Source organism: Rhipicephalus sanguineus, chromosome 8 (assembly GCF_013339695.2).
Source record: "Rhipicephalus sanguineus isolate Rsan-2018 chromosome 8, BIME_Rsan_1.4, whole genome shotgun sequence".
Lineage (NCBI taxonomy): Eukaryota > Metazoa > Arthropoda > Arachnida > Ixodida > Ixodidae > Rhipicephalus > Rhipicephalus sanguineus.
Window position 1 is genome coordinate 166,522,352 of NC_051183.1, and position 23,004 is coordinate 166,545,355.

The following is a 23,004-nucleotide window of genomic DNA, read 5'->3' on the forward strand; positions in this document are numbered from 1 at the left end:
CTAATTTTCTTTCAGTTTGAAAACTGCCCCTGAGACGCGCACGACAAAGCGGCCCTTTTCTGTACCCACTCGTGATGTGGAAGAGGAAAAAAACAAAGATCACCGGGCACACCTAGAGTTACTGTATTTGCTACCTTTAGGTAGCAGAGTTGCGCATCTGTCTTCCGAACGGCGCTAGCAACCATGCATTGCGGAGAAGCTAACGCTCGGTCCAATTTTTATATTTCTGGACGCCGCCGCTGCAGCGAACTGAATTAACACTAGTCATCAACAGCCAATGTTTATCGCCGGTCTTCGACACCCCAAGCATGTTAATCGGCGACACAGTAGGCATGTCGCCTGCAAAAACGGAATGCGACTTCACCGCATAGATGTGGTTGCTAGCCGGACCTATGCGCAACCCTGCTACCTAAAGGTAGCATATTGTAATGCACAATTCAGGCAGTATGCGAATAACTATTTATTGAGGGGCTAACTTGTGCCCGAAAAGTAAAATGAAAGATGCTCACAACGTTTTTCGCAGGAGACCCAAAAAAAAAAAAGAATCAATCTCCGAGAAGTCCTCGAGCGGCGCGTCACTTCTTCATCGCATCATGCGCTGGGAAGTCGCGCGCCATGACGGCCTTTTCTTGTTTTAACATCGGGCCGCTGTTCTCTTGGAGGGCGCACGAACCTGCGCGCTTAGTTTGAACATGTGTGTCTTGCGTCATTATACAGTAACTCTAGGCACACCTTGCATCAGACGCCCCCGTGTGGCAAGAAACGCAGGGGGTCACTCCACGCGCCGCAGTTCAAAAGAAAAAGAAATATCTAAGAGCATCTGATTTTCCATTGTCGACACTTGCAGACGCAACGCTCCTAATTTTCTTTAAATTTGAAAACTGCCATTGAGACGCGCACGACAATGTCACCCTTTTCTGTACCCACTCGTGATGTGGATGAAAAAAAAAAAACAAAGAGCACCGGGCGCACCTTGCATCAGACGTCCCCGTGTGGCATGAAACGCAGGCGGTCACTCCACGCGCCGCAGTTTAAAAGAAAAAAGAAACATCTAAGAGCATCTGATTCTCCATTGTCGACGCTTGCAGCGCGTTGCTCAAGCACAAAGACGTAAGAACTGTGACAGGCGCTGCAAGTATCGAGCTTCTTCTCGTTCTTCGTGTGACATTCTAATTTCTTGCTATCGCATTCATTGCTTCGTCCTTGCGGCGAAACTGTGAGTTTTTTTTTTCATAGAATTTATCATCATCCGGTTCTCTCACCTTCAGCCATCTTTCCGCGCCGTGATCACCATCTCAAGATCCAACGCATCGCATGCCGTACTTCATTTTTTGGTTCAATCCAAAAACCCTAATTCAATGGAACCGGCTGCCTCGTAAAATCGCAACGGAAATCAATGCTTCGAAATTTAATGACCTTCTAAAAAATTACCACAAAGTGTAGTCTTCATTCACGTTGTGTTCTCGATAGCCCATTCACTTTTATCTTGAGGTCTGTTATCATGTGATTCTGTTATTTTGTGTTGCTTTGTTGTGTTGCTTTTTTTATTACGCTTAAGCGAGTCTTGCTATTTTTGCCATTTTTTATACTTGCTGTGTCTCTATTGCATTGAATCCTTTTTTCTCCTACCCTCCTATGTAATACCCTCCAGTGAGGGCCTTTACATAGGGGTTTCTTGAAATGAATGAATGAATGAATGAATGAATGTGCCTAAGTCTCTGGTATAGCGATAAACTTGAGGTCTCTTTGCAGCCACAGTAAACCCATCCACTGCAATCAATTGATAACGTGGGAATCATCGAAACACTTTCTGGTATTCGTGCCCGGTGCGACATCACTACCAAGTCGTCGTAATACTTACCGCATCAGAAGACGACGGTAGGACAGCGATGGCTGTGACAACTTCGTTCGTCAAGACTCGCAGTCATCTTTGAATGCCACGAAAGTTGGCCAAGAAACGAAAGCTTAATTTGTCCCCTTTAAGAAATGCGATCTTGCCCCTCGAAAGTAAGGGCGATGCAAGACACTTGTTGTAGAACTACCACGTTCAAACGTGAATTGCGAACCTTGTGAGTAGGGCGAGCAGGAGACGATATCTTGAGGCGAGAAAACACGCTTCACTTTGTTGTTGGTTGCGATGCGTAGCCTGGACTCCAGCAGGGCCATCGATGAGAAGGCGTAGCAGCTACCGCAGCTTCCTGGTGGTGCAGAAACATCACTGTAAACAACTAGCTGGCTCTGACGTACGCTTAATGATCAGGCAGATTTCTGCAAACACAAAAACAGGAAAAATAACAAGTATTGGTGAAGAGACAGATACGGGAGCGATCGCGGCGTTTGTCCTTTAGTTATAAGAAGCGGCATTGAAACTTTGCACCTGACTTCAAATACAGCGTATTGCATTGAGCAGCGGTAAACATTCCGTAAAAGCGGTCAGGCTGAAAGGGTCACGGCGATGTAGCTTACTCAGCATGTCTCATACTTGTTTAATGCACAACTTTTTGTGTATCCTGTAGCTGCGTAATAAATAAATGAGCTTGAAATAAAAGTTTAAGAACACAGGAGAAACATAGGCGCGCGTGGGGTTCCCGATTGGGGGCGAAGGTTCGTCGCAGGGCCCCCTCATGATGGTAGGGTCCAGAAGACAACATGCTTCACAACGGATGAAGAAACGAAGATGAAGCGATGACATGCTTCTTTGGTCCCTGGCTTTCTGAGGGTAAAGGACGCGAAACAAAAAGTTCTTGGCATGCAACATCAGGGGCCTTCGGCCGCCATTATCGTCAAAAACTTACGTGGCCATAACCCAGTTATCAAGAAGGGGGGGGGGACATTTTGCTGTCCTGCTACTTCCCTTACTCCACCTCTCCTCTATTTATCACTCTCCCCCTTGCACAAAGGCGCTGAGACTTGTACCACCCACATTGTTCGCTGCCGGTGCCCTTCGGATTGGTTGTAGGAACCGTAGTGGGAGCGGAGCGCCTTGAGAGACGCGGGCGACGGCTAGCATGGTTGACACGCCCGTTCCCGGGTACGTTAAACGTCACCTTCTCTAGACACGGCAGTTTGTGAATTCATTATTTTCTTCAAGTTTCGGCCTCAACGTCCCTTTAACGAGTGACGAGTACGAACCTTGATTGCGGACGGGTGAGACGTAGTTGACGCCGCTGACATTTCTCCAGTCGAACTCCTCTGGAAGCGCACTGGCGAGCTTCCGCTGCTCCTCGGTTACAGCTGCTGGTGGCGGATTCCTGAAACGAAGCCGACGCATTCTTATCTCCTACGAGAGATTCTCTTTTCTAGCGTGAAACGACACCGCAAAAAAGAAGACAGGACAAAGTGCTACTCTCAACTGACAACGTTTATTGCGCCACTCTACTCTTTATGCAGACCAGATACCAGAAGTACATGCGTGGTGTACACCATGAACAGCGACCAGCACAACTTGATCAACCGAGCGCACACGTGAGAGCGCATCCAAATAAAGAGAATTCAGCGCTAAACAAGGTTAAAGAAGCAACACTAATGCACTGCGAACCCAGTGACTGTATGAAAAAAGCTTCCGGTAATTCCCGGCTGGTGGTGGTCTGTCAAACAAAATAGTGGTCTGTCTAAAGAAAGCTTGACAATTGTACTTTTTGCACTGTTGAGCTAAATGGGAGCCTGTACCAGTCGGCAGACATCGCTCACGTTCTTTAAGGCGCTCATTAACAAAGCGGCCTGACTGACATGCGTACACTTTGCCACAAGAGAGTGGAATCTTGTAGACCGCACCCAATGCTGCATTCTACAAACTTCAGGTGTTTCTTTGCACATTGCGGTTTTTTATTTTCTTTATAAATACGCCTGCACAGCATTGAGAGTTTCCGGGGGGAGAAAATGCTACTTGAATTGGGCACCTAGTGGCCACATTATTAAGATTGTGAGCCACTCTTTGGCAATAGGGCACAACTGCAGGCCTCTTCTTTGTGTGTCACTGTTACACCTCTGGCCTTTGACTTTCAGTTTCTGAAGCAAAACCTCAGACTGACGTCACTGCCACACTTAGGAGACGCGCATCCTGCAACCTTTTTAACTATCTTAAACAAGAGCTGTGACACCACCGCTCGGGAATTATCAGAAGCTTTTTCTTCATATATACAGGCATTCGGTCCGCAGTGCATTAGTGTTGGTTCTTTAACCTTGTTTAGTACTCAAGTTTCTTTATTTTTGGATGCGCTGTCAAGAGTGCGCTCGGTTGATCAAGTCGTTGTAGTTGCTGCGCATGATGTACACCACGCATGCTCTTCTGGTATCTGGTCTGTGTAAGTGACGCAATAAACGATGTCAATTGAGAGTAGCGCTTTGTCCTGTTTCCTTTCTTGTGGTGTCATTTCGTGTTAAAATTTCTCTATGGATTCACACCAAATAGCCCACCAACGCGTTGACACCGAAGAATACAGTTTTATTACACCCTCCTGTTTCCAGTATAAGTCAATGTGTTGTTCAAGGTATGCACGCATGCCTAATTGCGTTATTTTCTGCTCAATCGACGACAATGCTGAGGAATGTAAACATCCGCGCGAGTTTGTGATGCATGATAAACCACATTGTTCGGCCCCCCTTTTATTTTCTGACGCACCTGTCTTGGCAGTTGCGCTGTGATTCATAATGCTGACGAAATAACTCATTGGTAGAATTTACACGGCGTTGGAAATCACAGGTCGACCCCAATTAATGATGCACAACTTCTAAAGACGTGTCGATTTCTCACTTTTCTTTGTTCAACTCATTGCGATATTTAGTTGTCTAATATACATGTCACCTCTGTATTGCCCAATTAAGGGGAATCCTTTCGAGGTGCTCGTTTCTTTGTTAGACACAAGCAAATGAATCTAACAAACAATTAGGCCAATCATAGGGTGCATTAATGGATGTATTTAACAGTAGTTGTAATTTTGACGTCAAGTGAAATCATTAATGCGGACGAGAAATCACCCTTTCCGTCGGTGGGATCCGAACCCGCAACCTAAGCCCTTGGTTTGAATACTGTTCAGTAGAAGAGCTTTCTTACACCAAAGCAAGAGCGCTACACAACCACTTTTCACTGCTGCTTTCATGAGATGTACTATTTTTGCGAAGAACTACATTTGTGGTGAAAACAATTCTTCCCCACTCCGGATTGCGAAACCACCCGCCACGGTGTCCTAGTGGTTAAGGTGCTCGACTGCTGACTCGAAGGTCGCGGGATCGAGTGCCGGCCGCAGCGGCCGCATCTCGATGGAGGCGAAATGCTAGAGGCCCGTGTGCTTAGATTTAGGTGCACGTTAAGGAACACTAGGTAGTCAAAATTTCCGGAGCCCTCCACTATGGCGTCCCTCATAATCATTTCGTGATTTTGGGACGTAAACCCCGACAGTTATTACTGTTGCAATAGTTGGTTGGTTGGTTGAAAAACTTTATTTTGGTCCTGCAAGGCGCGTGCTGAACTTTTATTCGTCTGCACCTTAGCACGCGTATCAATACTTTCTCTTTGGGCGAGTTGGTCCACTATGGAGCAAGGAAGTAACATCGCGAACGACACGTGCACACAAGCGCTGACTGACAACACAATTTATTGCCCACGTATTTGCAACAGTGCCCATTTTAGTTCCCGCGTTTTGCAACACCAGCGAACGTGGATGCCAGAAGAAGAAGATGTTCTACGTTAGCGAAGCTGGGCGCTGTCTCAACGACCGTTTGGGCGAACACGCACAGAAATTGCAAAATCTAGATGACACGTACGCCCACATAGTTGCGCATGTCAGTTTTAGTGCAGACGGTGTGTGGCCCGGTTTGAAGGGACGACGATGCTAGGTCAGAGTGAAGACAAGACTGCGCGCATCAGTTTGGAAGCCTACCGTATTAAGAAATTTCATAACGAGTGCGTTAGCACCCCTTCTCTTGCCCTCTTTGATGCTGAGTTCTTATCTTCTGGGTGCGGCTGTAGGGCATCAGATGTCAAAGAAAAATCAAAGATCACGTTTTGTTGCGGTTTTTTCCTTGGTTGGCGCTGTGCGCTGTGAAACCTCGTTATCCCATTCCTCTTTTTTTTTTTTTTTTGCCGTGCTTCGCTCTGGCATTTATAAGGAGCGTTATATGCCAATACGCTCAGTTGTCAGCCAGTTGTCAGCCAGGCAACACAGTTGTCTGCCAATAAACACAGTTGTGTGTCCGTGTAATTTCTCGTGTGGGTGCGAGTTCCCGTTGCTGCTTCCTCACATAGAACACGTAGGCGCCCTTTCTTTACAATAGGGAGTTTTAGCTTGTAACGTATACTTCTTTACGTTACCGTTACCGGATTACGTTGACCGCTTTACCGGAACTCGAGTTTTAGTAAAGCTTTTTAGCTGCCCAAACTTAAACCTTTACGTACGTACGTAAACTTTTACGTTTGCGCAAACCACTAAATGGTCATGATAACTGCATTTAAACTGCACTTAAACTACCTTTAATTTAGATAATATTGAATTACGCTGCGGAAAAATCATGAGAGGTTTTTAGCGTGTGGAGTATTTCGGTCCCGGTATAAGCGAAGAGGTGTAGCAATACCGGGTTCGGGTTACCGGACGATGGTGTCGACATCTTGTGACGCTTCGTGCAACCAGAATCATGAACACGTTTGTTTTCGCTTAGTGTTCTTGAGGGGACAAAATGATTAAAAAGGCAACTCATTCGTAATTATGCTGCTGCAAGGCATTTGCATTGGAAGTAGAACGCCCAATGTTTCTGCAATAACAATTTTGTGCTTGCCTGGTACACCATGGACCCGCTAGATGGCGCCACCTATCCAGCCTGTCAGCGTCTTTAGGCCTCTCACGTTTGCGGATTCGGTATTCTAGGTCGCTCTAGCCTCGGTAATCCGGCTGAAATAAGGTGATCGTAAGTGGCGCTCGCACTTCGGCTTATTTTCACTCGGCGGCTGGAGTCTCCGCGAAGCGGATATCGCGAGTAGCCACGAACGAAGGTGGATTTGCGAGATAAGGCCGTGAACCTAAAGCCTATCCGGCGAGTAGTTTACGTTCCGCAAAAGTTTACGTTCCGTAAAGGTTCGCGCATGCGCAGATTCTATCCGGTATCCGGTAACACGGTAACGTAAAGAAGTATACGTACAAGCTAAAACTCCCTAATAACCCCCATAACATTCCGAGCATAACGCTTTTGACGGTGCATGCCTAATACAGCTAATTGAATTACTAAGCCTACCATCATCACGTGGTAATGATGACACCAGCTAAAGGATACAAATAACAAACAACAAATCATACATTCAGAGGAATTTTCTGCCACGTTGTTGAAGTGTCAGTTTGACCAAGATATCTGTTCGTGCTGATTGGACGATATAGGTAATACCAGCCATGTCACCCAAAAATTATGTCTCGTCATCCTGTCGGAGCTATGCCCTCCTGTGCAACACCACGAACACAACCCATTATTTAGTTTCACGTCGTTAAACTCATAAGCGTGCGCACAGGGGGGGACAGGGGGGGGCGGCCGCCCCCCCTAACCATCTAAGAGGGGGGGGGCGCAAAATTCGACCCGTACATTGACCCTTCTAGTCACCTAGGAGGGGGGGGGGCGCAAAATCTTCCCCATACATTGACTTAGTAGGGTGGGGGGGGGCGCTGCGATGAACCTTTGCCCCCCCTAATCGGGAACCCTGCGCACGCCTATGGTTAAACTGATGCTGTCTGTACCTCGACTACATTAACGAGCCCGTTTTTCTGAGAGGCTTCCCATCCCACAGTCGTGCAGCATCTTTCTTATATTTTGTACAATAGCATAAGTCGTAACGTACCCATTGATACGTTCTGTATGCTCGGGAAAGCGTTTCACAATGTGCCTCACGGAAGTTTCCTGATAAAGCTCCCACGTATAAAAAGAGCCTGACTGTATAGCTTTTTTGTCTTACCCTGTAACACGCATTCCGACACGCATTGCCGATGATTGTGCACTACATCGTCCCATTCCGAGAGCCACAGCTACACTGAAATCGTTGTATTTTGCTTCCATAATAGTTATTTATTTATATACAGTTTATGCAAATGGCATATGTACGTATTTACTTTCTATATAAACAATAAAAAAAATAATATCTAGGGTTTAACGTCCCAAAACCACGATATGATTATGAGAGACGCCGTAGTGGAGGGCTCCGGAAATTTCGACCACCTGGGGTTCTTTAACGTGCACCTAAATCTAAGTACACGGGCCTCAAACATTTTCGCCTCCATCGAAAATGCAGCCACCGCGGCCGGGATTCGATCCCGTGACCTTCGGGTCAGCAGTCGAGCGCCGTAACCGCTAGACCACCGTGGCGGGGCAATACATAAAAATATCCAGGAAAATAAATACACATGCTGCAATTACTTATGCTTGCTGCACTTCGATAAGGTGTCGTTACAAAGGGAGAATTTTTGTGATTTCTCCTCGATCGCCCTCATTCTCACACATAAAGTAAATGGCGTTAATTTAAATTATGTTCAGCCAACCGTCCCCTGCAGTGCCGTCGAAGCGCTGCTACTGCCATGCTAAATGAACCGCAGTTACTTGCACAATCTGGTCAATCAGAAACGCGTAAATGTAGTAAAAAGCGCAAATGCTACGCGGTGCGAGGCACGCCTTCTATACCTGAAGTTTCTGTTGCGGTGCCCACCGCGGATGCTCATCATCTCGTTGAGGGTCTTGCCCCGGAACGGCTCGTGCACCTTGGCCGTCCAAGATCTCTGTGCCTTGTTGATGAGCACCACGAACTCCTCGCTGTTGAAAGGGTCCACGGCGTCGCCAATCTCCCGCCTGTCACACGAGGAACAGCAACTTCAGCCGTGGGCATACGGCACGCAGTCCCGTAAGCAAGAATAATAGAAACGATGTCTCAATTGGAAGCACAAATATTCTTCGTAGAAGGCAGCACTTATTAAGGCGAAAGCACTAGAGGCCTCATCAAACGCGAAAATTGACCGTGAGCGTCCCGCGGCAGCGTCGGCGCCAACAGGAGGGATTCAAAACATAATAACGCGATTTCGTCACAGACAGCAGAAATTTGTGACGTCATACGCATGACATCGTGGCTTGGTAAAATGTGGGCTGGTCCAGGAGGAAGTGCGAAACCGCGTTCGGTGCAGAAACCTTTCGGAGGGGGACGGAGGAGGAACAATACATGGACTGAGAAGACGTCTTAGGCTTGAGAGATGCTGCGAGTTTTTAGATAGCCCGAGCCAGCTGGAGCTTCGTCGAGTTGCTGCTTCAGCGGTGCAACTTTCTCTCGCCTTATCGGCCCTGTTACCATTGCACAATCACCTGCACCGCCACTGCACCTTAGAAAACAAACAGATGGAAAGGAAAAGGAAATTAATATTAGCAGTCGCTTCGTAACGAAATTCTGCGCTTCGAAACAGACATTTGTTGTGGCCGGCACCATTTGCAGGTTCATCAAGTAATTTCATGTTGAACAGAGTGGGTCTTTGGCACACACCCTTAGGGCGACACGTAAGCCGTTACATCTATATATAGAATGTTTTTCAGATGGTAAACGCTTTTAAAAGGTCGCCAATGACTGACGGCAATATTGTGTTCCTCGAGCACAACTACTCCTTTAAATGTTTTGGTCAGTGGGCATGCCTTAATACAAAGAAAAGGCGCCAACCAGGCCAGGCAGCGTTTCGTATATACGGCGCCATTTTATGCTGCTCACGGGTGCTTTCGATGCCGACTGCCTTAGCAGATCTACAGGGTTGTAGGTACAATGTGTCTTCCACACTGCCACAGCTGTCACGTTAAAGGGGCCCTGCAACACTTTTTGAGCAAGGTCAAAAAGCATTGCCAATCGGTAGTGGAGGCTCCCGAGAACACGCGAGCCAAATATTAGAGCAAAGCGAGCGGCCTGGAATCTACAATAAATTCTCAAAGTCAGCTGGAAATCGCTCCCTCTTCTCTCGACAAATGATGTATTAGTCCGCAAAATATGACGCGATTGTCGGCAGTTCCACCATTGGCTGATGTTAAAATCACTATAACACCCTCATTATTACCTTCGTTGTTAATTTTGAGTTCAATAAGTAGATAATATGTATGTTTATATTGTGTTATGCCGTTAAAACACCGAACAAACATTAATATTAGCACTTCCGGTCTCACCGACAGCTCGTCTGCTCGTAGTTACGTGGTTGAATTTTCTTCACCATACGCAGTGCCGAAATCGTGAATATTTCTGTGCTTTTGACCATCGCCGGTTGCCGTTGAGAGCGGCAGCCGTTCGAGTGTTGCCTCGTCAGCTGGAAACTGAATCGTCGGCACGTTCTCACGAGCGACCGAGGCAGCCGTGCAGCATTTCTCCGATAACAATGCTGGCGCCGGCTAGTTTAGGATACCTGTGTTCGCTGTATGGCGAGAGTTCCGTTCGCTGTCGGTTCAGTATGTCGTCGAGCCGTACTTCGACGTATCCTCACCGTAGTCTCAGTTCCCGAGAAACCGCGACACAGCAACCAAGCAGACTCGCATTTTCACGGTAGCTGCAGACAGCCGGGGGATGGGTCCGCGCCGGCCCTATGCCCCACGATCCTTTCTTCTAGTCTTTAGTTCTTTGTTGTCAGCCCGCACTCGCTGTGCGCCCGCATTCGAAGAGCAAACAGCATCGAAGTACCGCCACTGGGAGAAGGGTGCACGCAGCTTTACCGTGTTGTATACGATTCAAGCGCGAGCAGTGCGACGAGGCGGTGTATCGGAGTGTGGGTCGAAACCCATCTCAGCTGTCATTCGTTCCAAACGCGCACGCAGGTTTGCGTCCATGTTTGGCAGAGCGATGAAAACACTACGGCAGTTCGAGGTGCACACCCAACATTACCAAAGCAACTCGCAGTTTTCAAGCACGCGCGATACACGGTGCGATGGGCTCCGCCTGACGAGGACCACGCGAGCCGACCGGAAGTGGCGCCACAGACCACGTGGTTGCGCCGAGACGCCAGAGAGAAAAAAATGAAGAAAACAAATGCCGCCGGCGCTGACGTAACTCTTCGGCGCCTCCTCGCACCTCCGTCCTCCCTCCCTTCACGCCCCGCGCAGCTTTCCGCGCGCTCGCGGCGTTGAGTAGAGGGAGAAAGCTGCGGAACGTGATCTCTATAATTTGGTAACACCACTTAGACTTGACAGATTCGAAAAATTTTTGCGGCATATAACTCGTGAAGTCATACGTCAATAATTTGACTATTCCAATATAACTAAGAAAGGTGTTGCAGGGCCACTTTAAGAAACGCGATCTGACGACTCATTGTGGTTCTCAGTATTCATTGGCACAGGTGGTGTTGAAATATCTTGAGCAAAATAAGGAATGCCACAGCAAGTGACAGAAACAAAGCCTCAGGAAGCTCATCCGCAAACTTCGCGCCATGTAAGCAGTGCTCTAGTCCAACGAAACTTTCACGCTTCACTCCCAATACTACGTAGAAGGGCAATTGTTCGAGGGGCTCGTTTCTCTGTTGGACACAATTAAAGAAACGAACAGACAATTAAGGTAGGTAACGTCCTTCAAAACCGCATTTTTTGAAAAAAAAATTTTTTTTTTTGGTTCAGCAGTTTCACGTTTCCTGTCTATTCAAGGATATTTACCAATAATAATTGTGTAGTTATCTTTAGCCGCTCGAAAATTATGACCATTCGTCCAACCCCTCCTAGACAGATCCGAAACCGAAACTGAATGTTTATAATTTCACAACACCTGCCATCTGGTCATAAATGTCTCTTCGTATGCATACTACGTAATGCTAAGTTGTCTAAGTACGTTCTAAAGCTTGTGGGACATGGTATTTTGTATCTATTTTAAAAGTTACACTACACGGCTGCGGCACACGGTTGTTTAAGTTGCGCGCATTTTCGCTTGCTGTCTGTTTTTTCTTATGACATTTCGAGCTCTTGGACTTAGTTGTGGCCTTTCAAGGAGAATGTTAGATTACTCCATGAAATATGGCAAAGTATCGACGAAAAAGAAGCATCAATGCAAATTAAGGAATCAACTCTATATTTAACACTCGTTTAATTAACATTTCATAAAGAAATCAAATTTGCCACTAACATTTTTGGTTTACTATAAACTATCTTTTTTGCATACGATTCCTTTTGTTTTATTTTTTTCACAAATTCTGCTGCCGCACGTTTCGTGGCTGGTCCCCCGTAATGGGTTGAGCTATTCCCCTATAGGAACCAACAAACCAACCAATATGCAAAGCGTGGACCCGCTGTGGATCACGTAGATGACAGTGAACTGGAGACGCAAAACGAGCCAGAAAAAAAAAATACGCGCTTCTTCTCACCTAAAAGAAGATTGTGCCGCTTCACAGGAGGTCTCACTCTATGAGCCTGGTGACTTACAAACATTTGAATATTCCTTTATTACATTGGCATTCACTTCAAATCTTTAAAGCCATTTTTCTCAAAACATGATTTTCTGGATCCCACAGTTACGCGAACAGTGAAAACGTTCCTTCTAATCAATAATCTGGTATAAAATGTTGCCTGCTATTTTTTTATAAGTGGTACTGTGCATTCAAGCAGAATTATTGAAATCGGGGGGTAACTTTTTGTACTATGACCAATTGTGTGAAAAACGAACCTGCCAAATATCACCCTTATCAGTATTTTTGTGATAATGCACTTTAGCTTAGAGATGTGGTGATAGTGGAGGCTAGATGCACAGGATATTGTCCTCACTACGTACCTGCCAAGTCGCGTTTGAATCGCATCGATCATGCTGTAGGTATGTCTGTTGGTGCAACAAGGATATTTTGGCACATCTTGATTTTTATAAATTTCAATTTTCACATTTTTAGCAATTTCATCATTTCGAAGTTTAAGATTACTTAAGCCCTACAATCTAAAACCATAATTTTAACTTTTGGAGTGCAAATGTAAATTTTTTCCTCGAAGGTGGTGACCCACCTTAAGCCAAGCAAGGCATAGCTGCCATTATTTGTTGTTCTCTTAACTATAATATTTTCGGCTTAAATCGAAATGAATTAAAGTGGACCCATTCCGTCGTTGAGATGTGAACCCACAACCATCGAATTACGAGTCCGATGCTCCACCAATTGAGTTATGATGGAGGGCGCTGCATCGTCCACTATTTAGGGTATTTATGTGCGTTTAATCGCAAGGCGGCGATTGTGGAACACTCTTTTAGCCAGAGTGTGTCAAGTGGTCTTTGCACGAGGTGGCGGCTGACCATTAAACCCTCAAGTGTGCCGGGAAGAAGTCCTCGCAGTACGAAAGAAGGGGAATTGTTCGAGGGGCTCGTTTCTTTGCCAGACACAACTAGTGTTGGTGGTAACGAGTTGCAAGTAACGCCGTCACCCGCAACGCGTTACTTTTTTCGGTAATTTAGTAACGTCCGCGTTACCATTTCGTAACTGTAACAGGTAACGTACTTACGTTGACATTTTGCGGCAACGTGAGGTGTCGCGTTACTCGTTACTTTTTATTTCAATTATCCCGGGAGCCTCACCACAGAACTGCTTTGTCTCGTAGGCGCCACATTCCCAGAGCTATCATTCTGCCGCAGGGGCCGACCGCCATCGGCCTGCCAGGCGTTGGCGATAGGAGCATCGTCTAATGCGTCCGTCGACCACCTACGTATTTACCGCAGCTGCGGACGTATTGCATAAGAAGCGAGCAAGCTGTCCGACGACAGCTTTCAAATAGAGCTGTTGCTTAAACTATTCAAGTCGTAGTTGCCAGCAATTTGTCACCGCAATAGTACAGCGCTGTTTATCAGTTCTGATCTGCCGCTAACTGCGGGTATGCGTTACTGGTTGTTGAATTCCTGAGCGAGCGAGGCTGACCTTGAACGCCTTCGCATAAGCACTCGCAATTTTCGCGGCAATCATATAGGCTGAAGGGGCAATAATGATTTATGAGGAATATTTTTTTAACACGAAAGTGTTTTATGCCGGGGTCTACCAAGACTTCAAGGACGTATTTGCGTCACGGAAATGACGTCGCAAAAAGGTACACGATCAGATGGCAAAGAAAAAAAGGTTCCGTCACCGGGCTTCGAACCCACGACCGCTCGGTCCGCAGCAACAGATGCCGGGCACGCTATCCACTGCGCCACGTTCACAGACTCTAGAGGCTTTACAAACGCTCCTTTTATATCTACCACTCTTCCGGTCGGCGGGGTGGCGGGACCGTCTAGGAGCAGTAAGGTAAAGTAATTCGTCATTACTATGGCCTCCGCGATTAGCACCTGCAACACTTTACACGTCCGTCCCATTCGGCGCGTTTTCAATAGAAGTTCAATTTTGTCAATGCCTTAACACCCCGCGAGGTGGCGACATTGACCCAAGCGTCGTAAATGCGTCGGCCTCGCTCATAGAATCACGCTAATCCAAACCAAAAATAGCTCTGCGACGCGCGCCTGCCTCATCTGGCTGTAACACCGCGTTCCCCGCTCACGCGCTCACCCCGAGAAAAATCGCGGCCGGGCTACCGGGGCGGCACGACGCGCTTTGCGTTTCCCTCTAGTCCGGCCGCAGTGTTCAATCACATTTTAACATGCCGCGGGGTGGCGACCAAGTTCTGCGTCCAATATGCGACGCTCTTCTGGCTATCACACCTCGTTCTCTGATTACGCTTGCACCGTTAACTACTACAGCTACCACAAGGGTTTGTTTAATCATTTAACATGGACGTTAGTCGTCGGTATGGAGATGTACCACCAGTTATCAAAGTGGGTGCATACACGTTAAACGGTTCCATTAGCTGCCAGACATCAATATACATTGTGCAAACTCGCTTATATCAGTGTACAGGAAAAATTCACTTACTTCTGTAAGGGCACGCTTTACTTTCGTGTTATTCCGATTCCTATGACGGAGGGATCAACCATGTTTTTTTTTCCTGGACTATGCAAGTTAGGGATTTCTTTATCCCTACAAGATCTGCGTATATGCTTTGTAGGCTGATAGAAGCACGCTGTCAGAATCACCGTAAATTTGTTGAGAGATCAGTGATGTTTTCTTTCCAGAGAGCGTTGATGATGAAATCTCATTGTATGTTTACTGTCACTTTGAGAAATGGAATTACCGTGTGCCACAAAGTTATAAGTTCGAAAGAAGAGGGATCGTCAGAGGGGCTCTTTTTTTCTGTATTATACGCAACCAATGAAAGCGACAGACAATTACGCCGATGAAAATATAGGGGACATTATTTATGGTTTCTTAACTGCAATGTAATATTTCTCGCATAATTTGAAAGGAATTAAAGTGGACGAAAGCTACCGACGAATTACGAAAGTTATAAGCCATCACATGCAAATCTGCAGTAAACATTAGGCCAGTGTATAGCGAAAGTCCGGCACACGTGTGCCAAGTGTTCTGCTTATATCAGTAATTCCGGTAAAATCTCTGTTTTTGTTGTTGGTTTTATGTAAAATATACCACGGGGTTCATTAAATTGTTACTCCGGTTTCTGCAGCGAAGGCGCGCTGATTAGAATTTCTGACTGTGGAGTAACGGCAGAAGTAACGCGCGTTACCTGTTTTCGGTAACAGTAACGGTAACGCATTACGTTGTTTTTGTACGTAACGTAGGGCGGTAACGCATTCCTTTTTTTTGTTAGCGGAACGAGTAACGTATTTAGTTACACGCATTTAGTTAACGCACACACTGGACACAACTAATGTAGACAACCAAGTCAAGGAAAGCATACATTGCAATGGTTGTTGTTTTCTTAACTGTAGTGAAATAATTTCGACCTAAATTGATATGAATGAGTGGACGAAAATTCACTCGTTCTCTCAGTGGGATGTAAAACCACAACCTCCGAACTGCGCGTCCGAATTCTAGGGCCACAGTGCGTGCTACTATATAACACGTTTGCGGACAAGAAACCTCTCATAATTTCCCTACAGAGCAGTTTATTTCGAACAATAAGTGTACCACTTTCTGGTATACTGTACGCTCAGCATTCGGTATGTATGCTTTACATAATTTTATTGCGAATAACTATTTTTGGCACCACTTTTGAAAATGAAAGCTTTATGTACGGTGTATTTATGTTAGCTCGAATAAATTATTTCTACGCAAAGCAATTTCATACTTCCTCAGAACAACAGAGAGCTGAGCTAGTTGGTAAGTATTCATTCTAAAAAGACAGGGCGTGCAAACAGGGACATAAGAAAGGACACCACAAACGCCGACTAACAACTGAATAGATGCACGACGGCGGAAAGGAAAGCAGGCACGAAAATTTATCTGCGCATGCCCATGCAATAGGCAAACGTATCAATCCGGCACGCGTGGGGGCCTACGCCAAAGATAACTGTTAAGGCATTTGATTTCATCTTTATGCAAGGTAATGGACGGTTGGCTCACGCATGCGCTACCACTATTCTCGATATGCCATGCTTCAATCATCAGGCGCTTTTCTTGATTTCTATGCCGGTACAACACTGCGCATTCATCGAATTTTGGCGTGCATTTACACTCTCGACAATGTAACGATAGATTAGAAGGCGAGCCTCCGGTTAGTGATCTTTTATGTTCTGATAATCTCTGTTTAATGCAGCGGCCCGTCTGTCCTACGTAGAAGCGGCCGCAACTGAAAGGGACCTTATACACCACACTTGTACGGCAATCAGTGAATTTGCGTGTCTGTTTTACGAAACAAATATCGGTTCGCTTCTTGTCTTTTACTCCCTTATTCTTCCTCTGCACAGCGGCACAAATCTTACCTAGCTTATAGGCAGCCGTAAAAACAACATTAACGCCGTATCTACTTCCCACTTTCTTTAGCCTGTGAGATACGCAATGAATGTACGGTATACCTACGACACGTTTCTTCCTATCGCTTTCTGCAACCATGCTCGGACTGAACATAATGGATTTCTTTAAACGCTCAGCGACAGTGGCCACTGCATCACGGGGATAACCTACATCTAAAAGACGCGTAAGCTGTGCGTTAAAGCTATCACTGATTTTGTGCTCACACGACTTGGTGAGGGCAGACTTAAGGCAAGACATGGCGATACCGTTTTTTATAACCTTCGAGTGCTTCGACGAAAAATTTAGTAGCCGTTTTGAAGATCTAGGAGTATATTGCCAGCACACGTGGTTATTCTGAAACCTTAGGTAAATGTCTAGAAATTGTATTCCGTTATTTTGAGGCAACTCTTTAGTAAAGTTCTAAAGTAAACCTTACTAAAGAGTTGCCTCAGAATAATGGAATACAATTTCTAGACATTTCCTTAACGTTTCAGAAGAACCACGTGTGCTGGCAGTATGCTTCTAGATCTTCAAAACCGCTGTTAAATTTTTCGTCGAAGCACTCGAAGGTTGCAAAAAACGGTATCGCCTTGTCTTGCCTTAAGTCAGCCCTCACCAAGTCGTGTGAGCACAAAACGAGTGATAGCTTTAACGCACAGCTTACGAGTCTTGTAGGTGTAGGTTGTCCCCGTGATGCAGTGGCCACTGTCGCTGAGCGTTTAAAGAAATCCATTATGTTCAGTCCGAGCATGGTTGCAGAAAGCGATAGGAAGAAACGTGTCGTAGATATACCGTACATTCATTGCGTATCTCACAGGCTAAAGAAAGTAGGAGGTAGATACGGCGTTAATATTGTTTTCACGGCTGCCAATAAGCTAGGTAAGATATGTGCCGCTGTGCAGAGGAAGAATAAGGGAGTAAAAGACAAGAAGCGAACCGATATTTGTTTCGTAAAACAGACACGCAAATTCACTGATTGCCGTACAAGTGTGGTGTATAAGGTCCCTTTCAGTTGCGGCCGCTTCTACGTAGGACAGACGGGCCGCTGCATTAAACAGAGATTATCAGAACATAAAAGATCACTAACCGGAGGCTCGCCTTCTAATCTATCGTTACATTGTCGAGAGTGTAAATGCACGCCAAAATTCAATGAATGCGCAGTTTTCTACCGACATAGGAATGAAGAAACGTGTATTATGATTGAGGCATGGCATATCGAGAATAGTGGTAGCGCATGCGTGAGCCAGCCGTCGATTACCTTGCATAAAGATGAAATCAAATGCCTTAACAGTTATCTTTCGCGTAGGCCCCCACGCGTGCCGGATTGATTGGTTCGCCTGTTGCATGGGCATGCGCAGATAAATTTTCGTGCCTTCGTTCTTTTCCGCCGTTGTGCATCTATTCAGTTGTTAGTCGGCGTTTGTGGTGTCCTAGCTTCTTTCTTGTGTCCGTGTTTGCACGTCCTGTCTTTTTAGAATTCATACCTTCGGAAGTAACTTTATTATTGCCAAGGTAAAATGGCGCTCGAAACCTGTCAGTATTTTAGCGCATTGTTTTGCGTCCCCATCTTTGCTGGAGGGACGAGAAAAGAAAGAGGCGCTCGAGCCAACGTTTTGGGGTAGGACTTGACCTCGGCTATGACGAACAAAAGTTCTCTCGGTGTGATTGAAAGTTGGCGGAGTCGGTTCGGATTTTGAAAATGCGCGGAAAGAATGACGGAGGTTACTGAGATTGCGTTCTATAAATGTGCGTTCTGAAGAGGAAATTGTACTCGGTGAAACACGAACGACATCACTTCAAGCCTCCATCGCGCCCTCAACCTTGACCTTCTTTCAATTCCTGTTTTTCTTCGTGTGCTTAGTGCGAAATCTACATAACGGGTCGAGTGCAAGCAAATCCTTGCGTCATAATTTTTTTCTTGGCTTGAAATGGAGATGACGCGCTTACAGAAGAAATTCGGTTGCGAACGCTCATTTCATCCGATTTATAGTAGCTTTCTTTTTTTTTTTTTGCTGCCTGCTACCCTTCCGATCACTGGAAGCACCTCGTTCACGAAATGTGCATACTTTCAGGAGCAAATCAGGACTTGGTATTCGGCCAGGAGACGCAGGCACGAGCTGTGCCAAAGAACAAGTAATGAACTTTGTTTATCAACTGGTGGTAAGGGGTGCAGCAAAATACTGCGTATTTTCTTTGCTTGACATCCAATTTTATTGAGATAGCAATTATATGGACAGTCTCGGCTGGTTTTTGTCCATCCCCGTCGCCGTCATTCACCGTATATATATAAGTATGTATATATATATATATGTATATATATATATATATATATATATATATATATATATATATATATATATATATATGAAAGTCCCAAAGAAAAGTAATTCAGAAAAATGCTTCCGAAGCGCGGAATCGAACCAGAGACCTCTCGCTCCGCAGCCCGTGGCGCTAGCCACTACGCCACGAAAAGCCGATCCTCTACGGAGCTAACGGCGAGCGTTATATACACACCCTTTACCGCTGGCCGGAGTCAGAGACGGCAGGCGCTTATAAGCGTTTTTTCATTGAAAGCGAGATGGCGCGAGGAGCGCAACGAAGGTCTTTCGCTCGCCGCAGCGGCCGCGTTTGCGAAAGGAGCGTGCTGTTCAAACAGAAATAAGTAACAACTGCGACATTTAGTTCGCGCTTGTCCTGTGTGCATCTGTTCGTTCGTGTCGTGTGTCCTGATTTATGTTTTAGCAGTGCGCTTCAAGTATCGAGCTGTGACGCATGACAGTTCGCGCTCGTCCTGTGTGCGTTCTTTTTGTGCGTCCTTTGGGCTCGAGCGACGCGCTGGCAATTTCGAGATGCTTTCCGTCCTTTATGAGTGCAAAACAGCGCAGCCGACAGGAGGGGACAGAAGAGGACACAGAGTGCTGAACTTCCAACAGTTTATTTCTTTTGAATGTCTTCGCTTTCATACAGTTACACACTGTTACAGCAGCCATGCGCGGAACACAATGATGTTACAATACATCACGTGGACAAACCTTAATAGATCTTTTCCTTATCAGTGAGAGCGATCCTCCACAATCATCCTTTAAAGAAAAAATCTTACCAGCTTCGGTGATTTCGCGTGTGATGCGATCTCTGCTTTTGGCGACAATGCTACAATCTGAATATCTTGGTCGACACCGACACGTGCTACAGTGAGCGGACAGCCACCCTTGCTTTACCGATCAACTTTATACAAATGCTCTTTCAACCTTTCATTCAAACACCGACCCGTCTGACCAACGTAATATTTTCCACATGACAACGGCAGCTGATCAACTACGTTACATGGACAATCTCTAAATTTATTTGCGTGGTTTGTAGCACACGCCCGATTGGGTCGGGACGCTGGGACAGACATTTTGCACAAACTGCTGAATTTTTGTGGGGCCGAAAAAATCACTTTTAGATTCACTCGCTGTGCTACTTTTTTCAGATTGTGTGCTATATTATGCATATATGGAATTACAGCGAAATTCTCTCTCTCTCTCTCTGGCAGGTTGGCCTGCGTTAGTGTGGCCACTTGATTGAAGATCACGCAACAACCTTTCGGCGACAGAGACTTGTACATGATAAGGGTAACCGGCCATGGCCAGCCTTACAGATTGCTCCTGAAAACTTTCTAACATCTTGTGTTCACAATACTTGCGCAAAGCATTGGTAAAGCAGTATTTTATAATGCCTCGCTTATTACCTGGAAAAAGCGTCCCGTACGGTTTGGTCCTTTTTTGACCGCCATGACCACGTTTCCGTGAAAAAGATCACAAGTAAAGCTAAGAGCCTGCTTCGCAGGTTAAATCTTGACTGCGTACAAAAAACCGTTTCAAACGCCAAGGAAGATTGCCTTGAAGCGTTTTTTAGTGCAAAAACCCACAAAGTCGACATGCCTTTTAGACTAATAGTCTCCGAAAATGGTACCTGGCAAAAATGTGTCGCGCTATACCTGCAGAAAACTTTGAATTGCTTGAATGTAAATGATCCGTTTTTGGTGAAAAATTCATGTAAAGTACAGGAATTAATTTCCTCGCGATATAACAAGAGCTTATTCGCATTCTCTCTTGACGTGAAAGACCTGTACTATTCTATTCCGCGCGGTCCTTTATTACACTGCATTGAAGAATGTATTGATGAGTTTGGTGCCTCCAATTTTCAGACTCAGTCTGGCATTAGCGTTGGCGGGTTTTTAGAACTTCTGAGTTTTTACCTAAGGTCAACGTACATCCTTTGGGATGGAAAACCTCACCTTCAGAAAGCCGGCATTTGTATCGGTTCTTGCATTGCTCCCATCATCAGTGATTTGTTTTTAGCTAAACTTGACAGGTCCGTTTCGGAAGCTTTCGCACACGTTTTCAGATACGTTGACGATTTTTTAATTTTTATAGATAGCGATGTTGCATCGTACAGAGCTGACGCACTTGGTGTTTTAGATCTGATGCGGAATAGTTTTGAACCTTTTGAGCTAACCCATGAATTGTCTGAGAATTGCGAAATTAGGTTCCTTGATGTCAAGTTATTCTTGAATGATGGCCGTTTTTGCTGGATGTATCAACCACGTGGGAATAAGCCAATTTTTCCATTTCATTCTGCGCACTCTAAACTAGTTAAGCGAGGCATTATAAAATACTGCTTTACCAATGCTTTGCGCAAGCCTTGTGAACACAAGATGTTAGAAAGTTTTCAGGAGCACTCTGTAAGGCTGACCATGGCCGGTTACCCTCACCATGTACAAGTCTCTGTCGCCGAAATGTTCTTGCGTGATCTTCAGTCAAGTGGCCACACTAACGCAGGCCAACCTGCCAGAGAGAGAGAGAATTTCGCTGTAATTCCATATATGCATAAGATAGCACACAATCTGAAACAAGTAGCACAGCGAGTGGATGTAAAAGACATTTTTTCGGCCCCACAAAAATTGAACAGTTTGTGCAAAATGTCTGTCCCAGCGTCCCGACCCAATCGGGCGTGTACTACAAACCACGCAAATAAATTTAGAGATTGTCTATGTAACGTAGTTTATCAGCTGCCGTTGTCATGTGGAAAATATTACGTTGGTCAGACGGGTCGGTGTTTGAATGAAAGGTTGAAAGAGCATTTGTATAATGTTGATCGGTCAAAGCAAGGGTGGCTGTCCGCTCACTGTAGCACGTGTGGGTGTCGACCAAGATATTCAGATTGTAGCATTGTCGCCAAAAGCAGAGATCGCATCACACGCGAAATCATCGAAGCTGGTAAAATTTTTTCTTTAAAGGATGATTGTGTAAGTACCCCCTCTGTCGCTCTCACTGATAAGGAAAAGAGCTATTTAGGTTTGTCCACGCGAGGTATTGTAACATCATTGTGTTCTGCGCATGGCTGGTGTAACAGTGTGTAACTGTATGAAAGCGAAGGCATTAAAAAGAAAAAATTCGGCAGATCCTACGTATCATTGGAATCCATGTTATGCGAAGCATGCGCGGGATGGTAACTGTGGCATAATCTTTCGTATTGAGCGAACGTTACGGAATGACACTAGAGAAATGTGGAAGTGGTATACGCACACTCGTATGTTGAAGAGACGCATATGTATTAGATAACCAGGTGTCTACATTCGCGTAACGATGCCAACAGCAACATGGGTGTTACCAACACCAGATGCGGTAAGCTGCTATGTATTGCTTATGTATTCTTCAATACTGGATAGCGCGAATCCGAACTGAACAAAGAAGGAACCGAGATGCACAGGACAGGCGTTACTCGCAACTACGCTTCATTTAGGAAAGGTTCCCTAGATATATGGCACGCAGCGGAGTGGCACGCACAGGCGCACTGCACGTAGGTGACAGTCACAGTTGCAGTTGTTACAGTTGCGTTACAGTTGTAATGCTTATCTGTCCGTTATGGCGGAGTACGCATGCACGTTTAACGAACCTGCATGTATCTGTAAGAGGAATTCTTAACAGTTCTTGAACGAGATCATCATCACCGTGATGAGTGAGCACCAGCAGCTGGACCGGACTTGTGGGATCCGTTCGTGATCGCGGCGACGAGGGGTCTAAGTGTAGTGAATTGGGAGGTAAAGTGCAGCTGGTGGAAATCTGGATGCCTCATACGATGAAATGATCTATGATGCCTCCTGTCCTGGACGTGGTAGCGAGGCCTTTTGATGTCCTGTCCACATCCAAGCCGTCTTTCACGCAGTATAAGGACGAGGCGTTGTTGGGTC

At 45.7% G+C, this 23,004-nt stretch overlaps 1 protein-coding gene across 1 annotated transcript in view; it reads right to left on the bottom strand.

The window, feature by feature from the left end:
• The window catches only part of LOC119402464 (dipeptidyl peptidase 1), a 99,683-nt gene that overhangs the window by 23,730 nt on the left and 52,949 nt on the right, over positions 1–23,004 (bottom strand). Inside the window, exons 4-6 of the mRNA XM_037669621.2 lie at positions 8,650–8,814; positions 3,129–3,251; positions 2,067–2,194 (exon numbers count right to left, since the gene is read on the bottom strand). Of these exons, the coding sequence (XP_037525549.1) occupies positions 2,067–2,194; positions 3,129–3,251; positions 8,650–8,814 (416 nt within the window). The remainder of the gene's footprint in view (positions 1–2,066; positions 2,195–3,128; positions 3,252–8,649; positions 8,815–23,004) is intronic.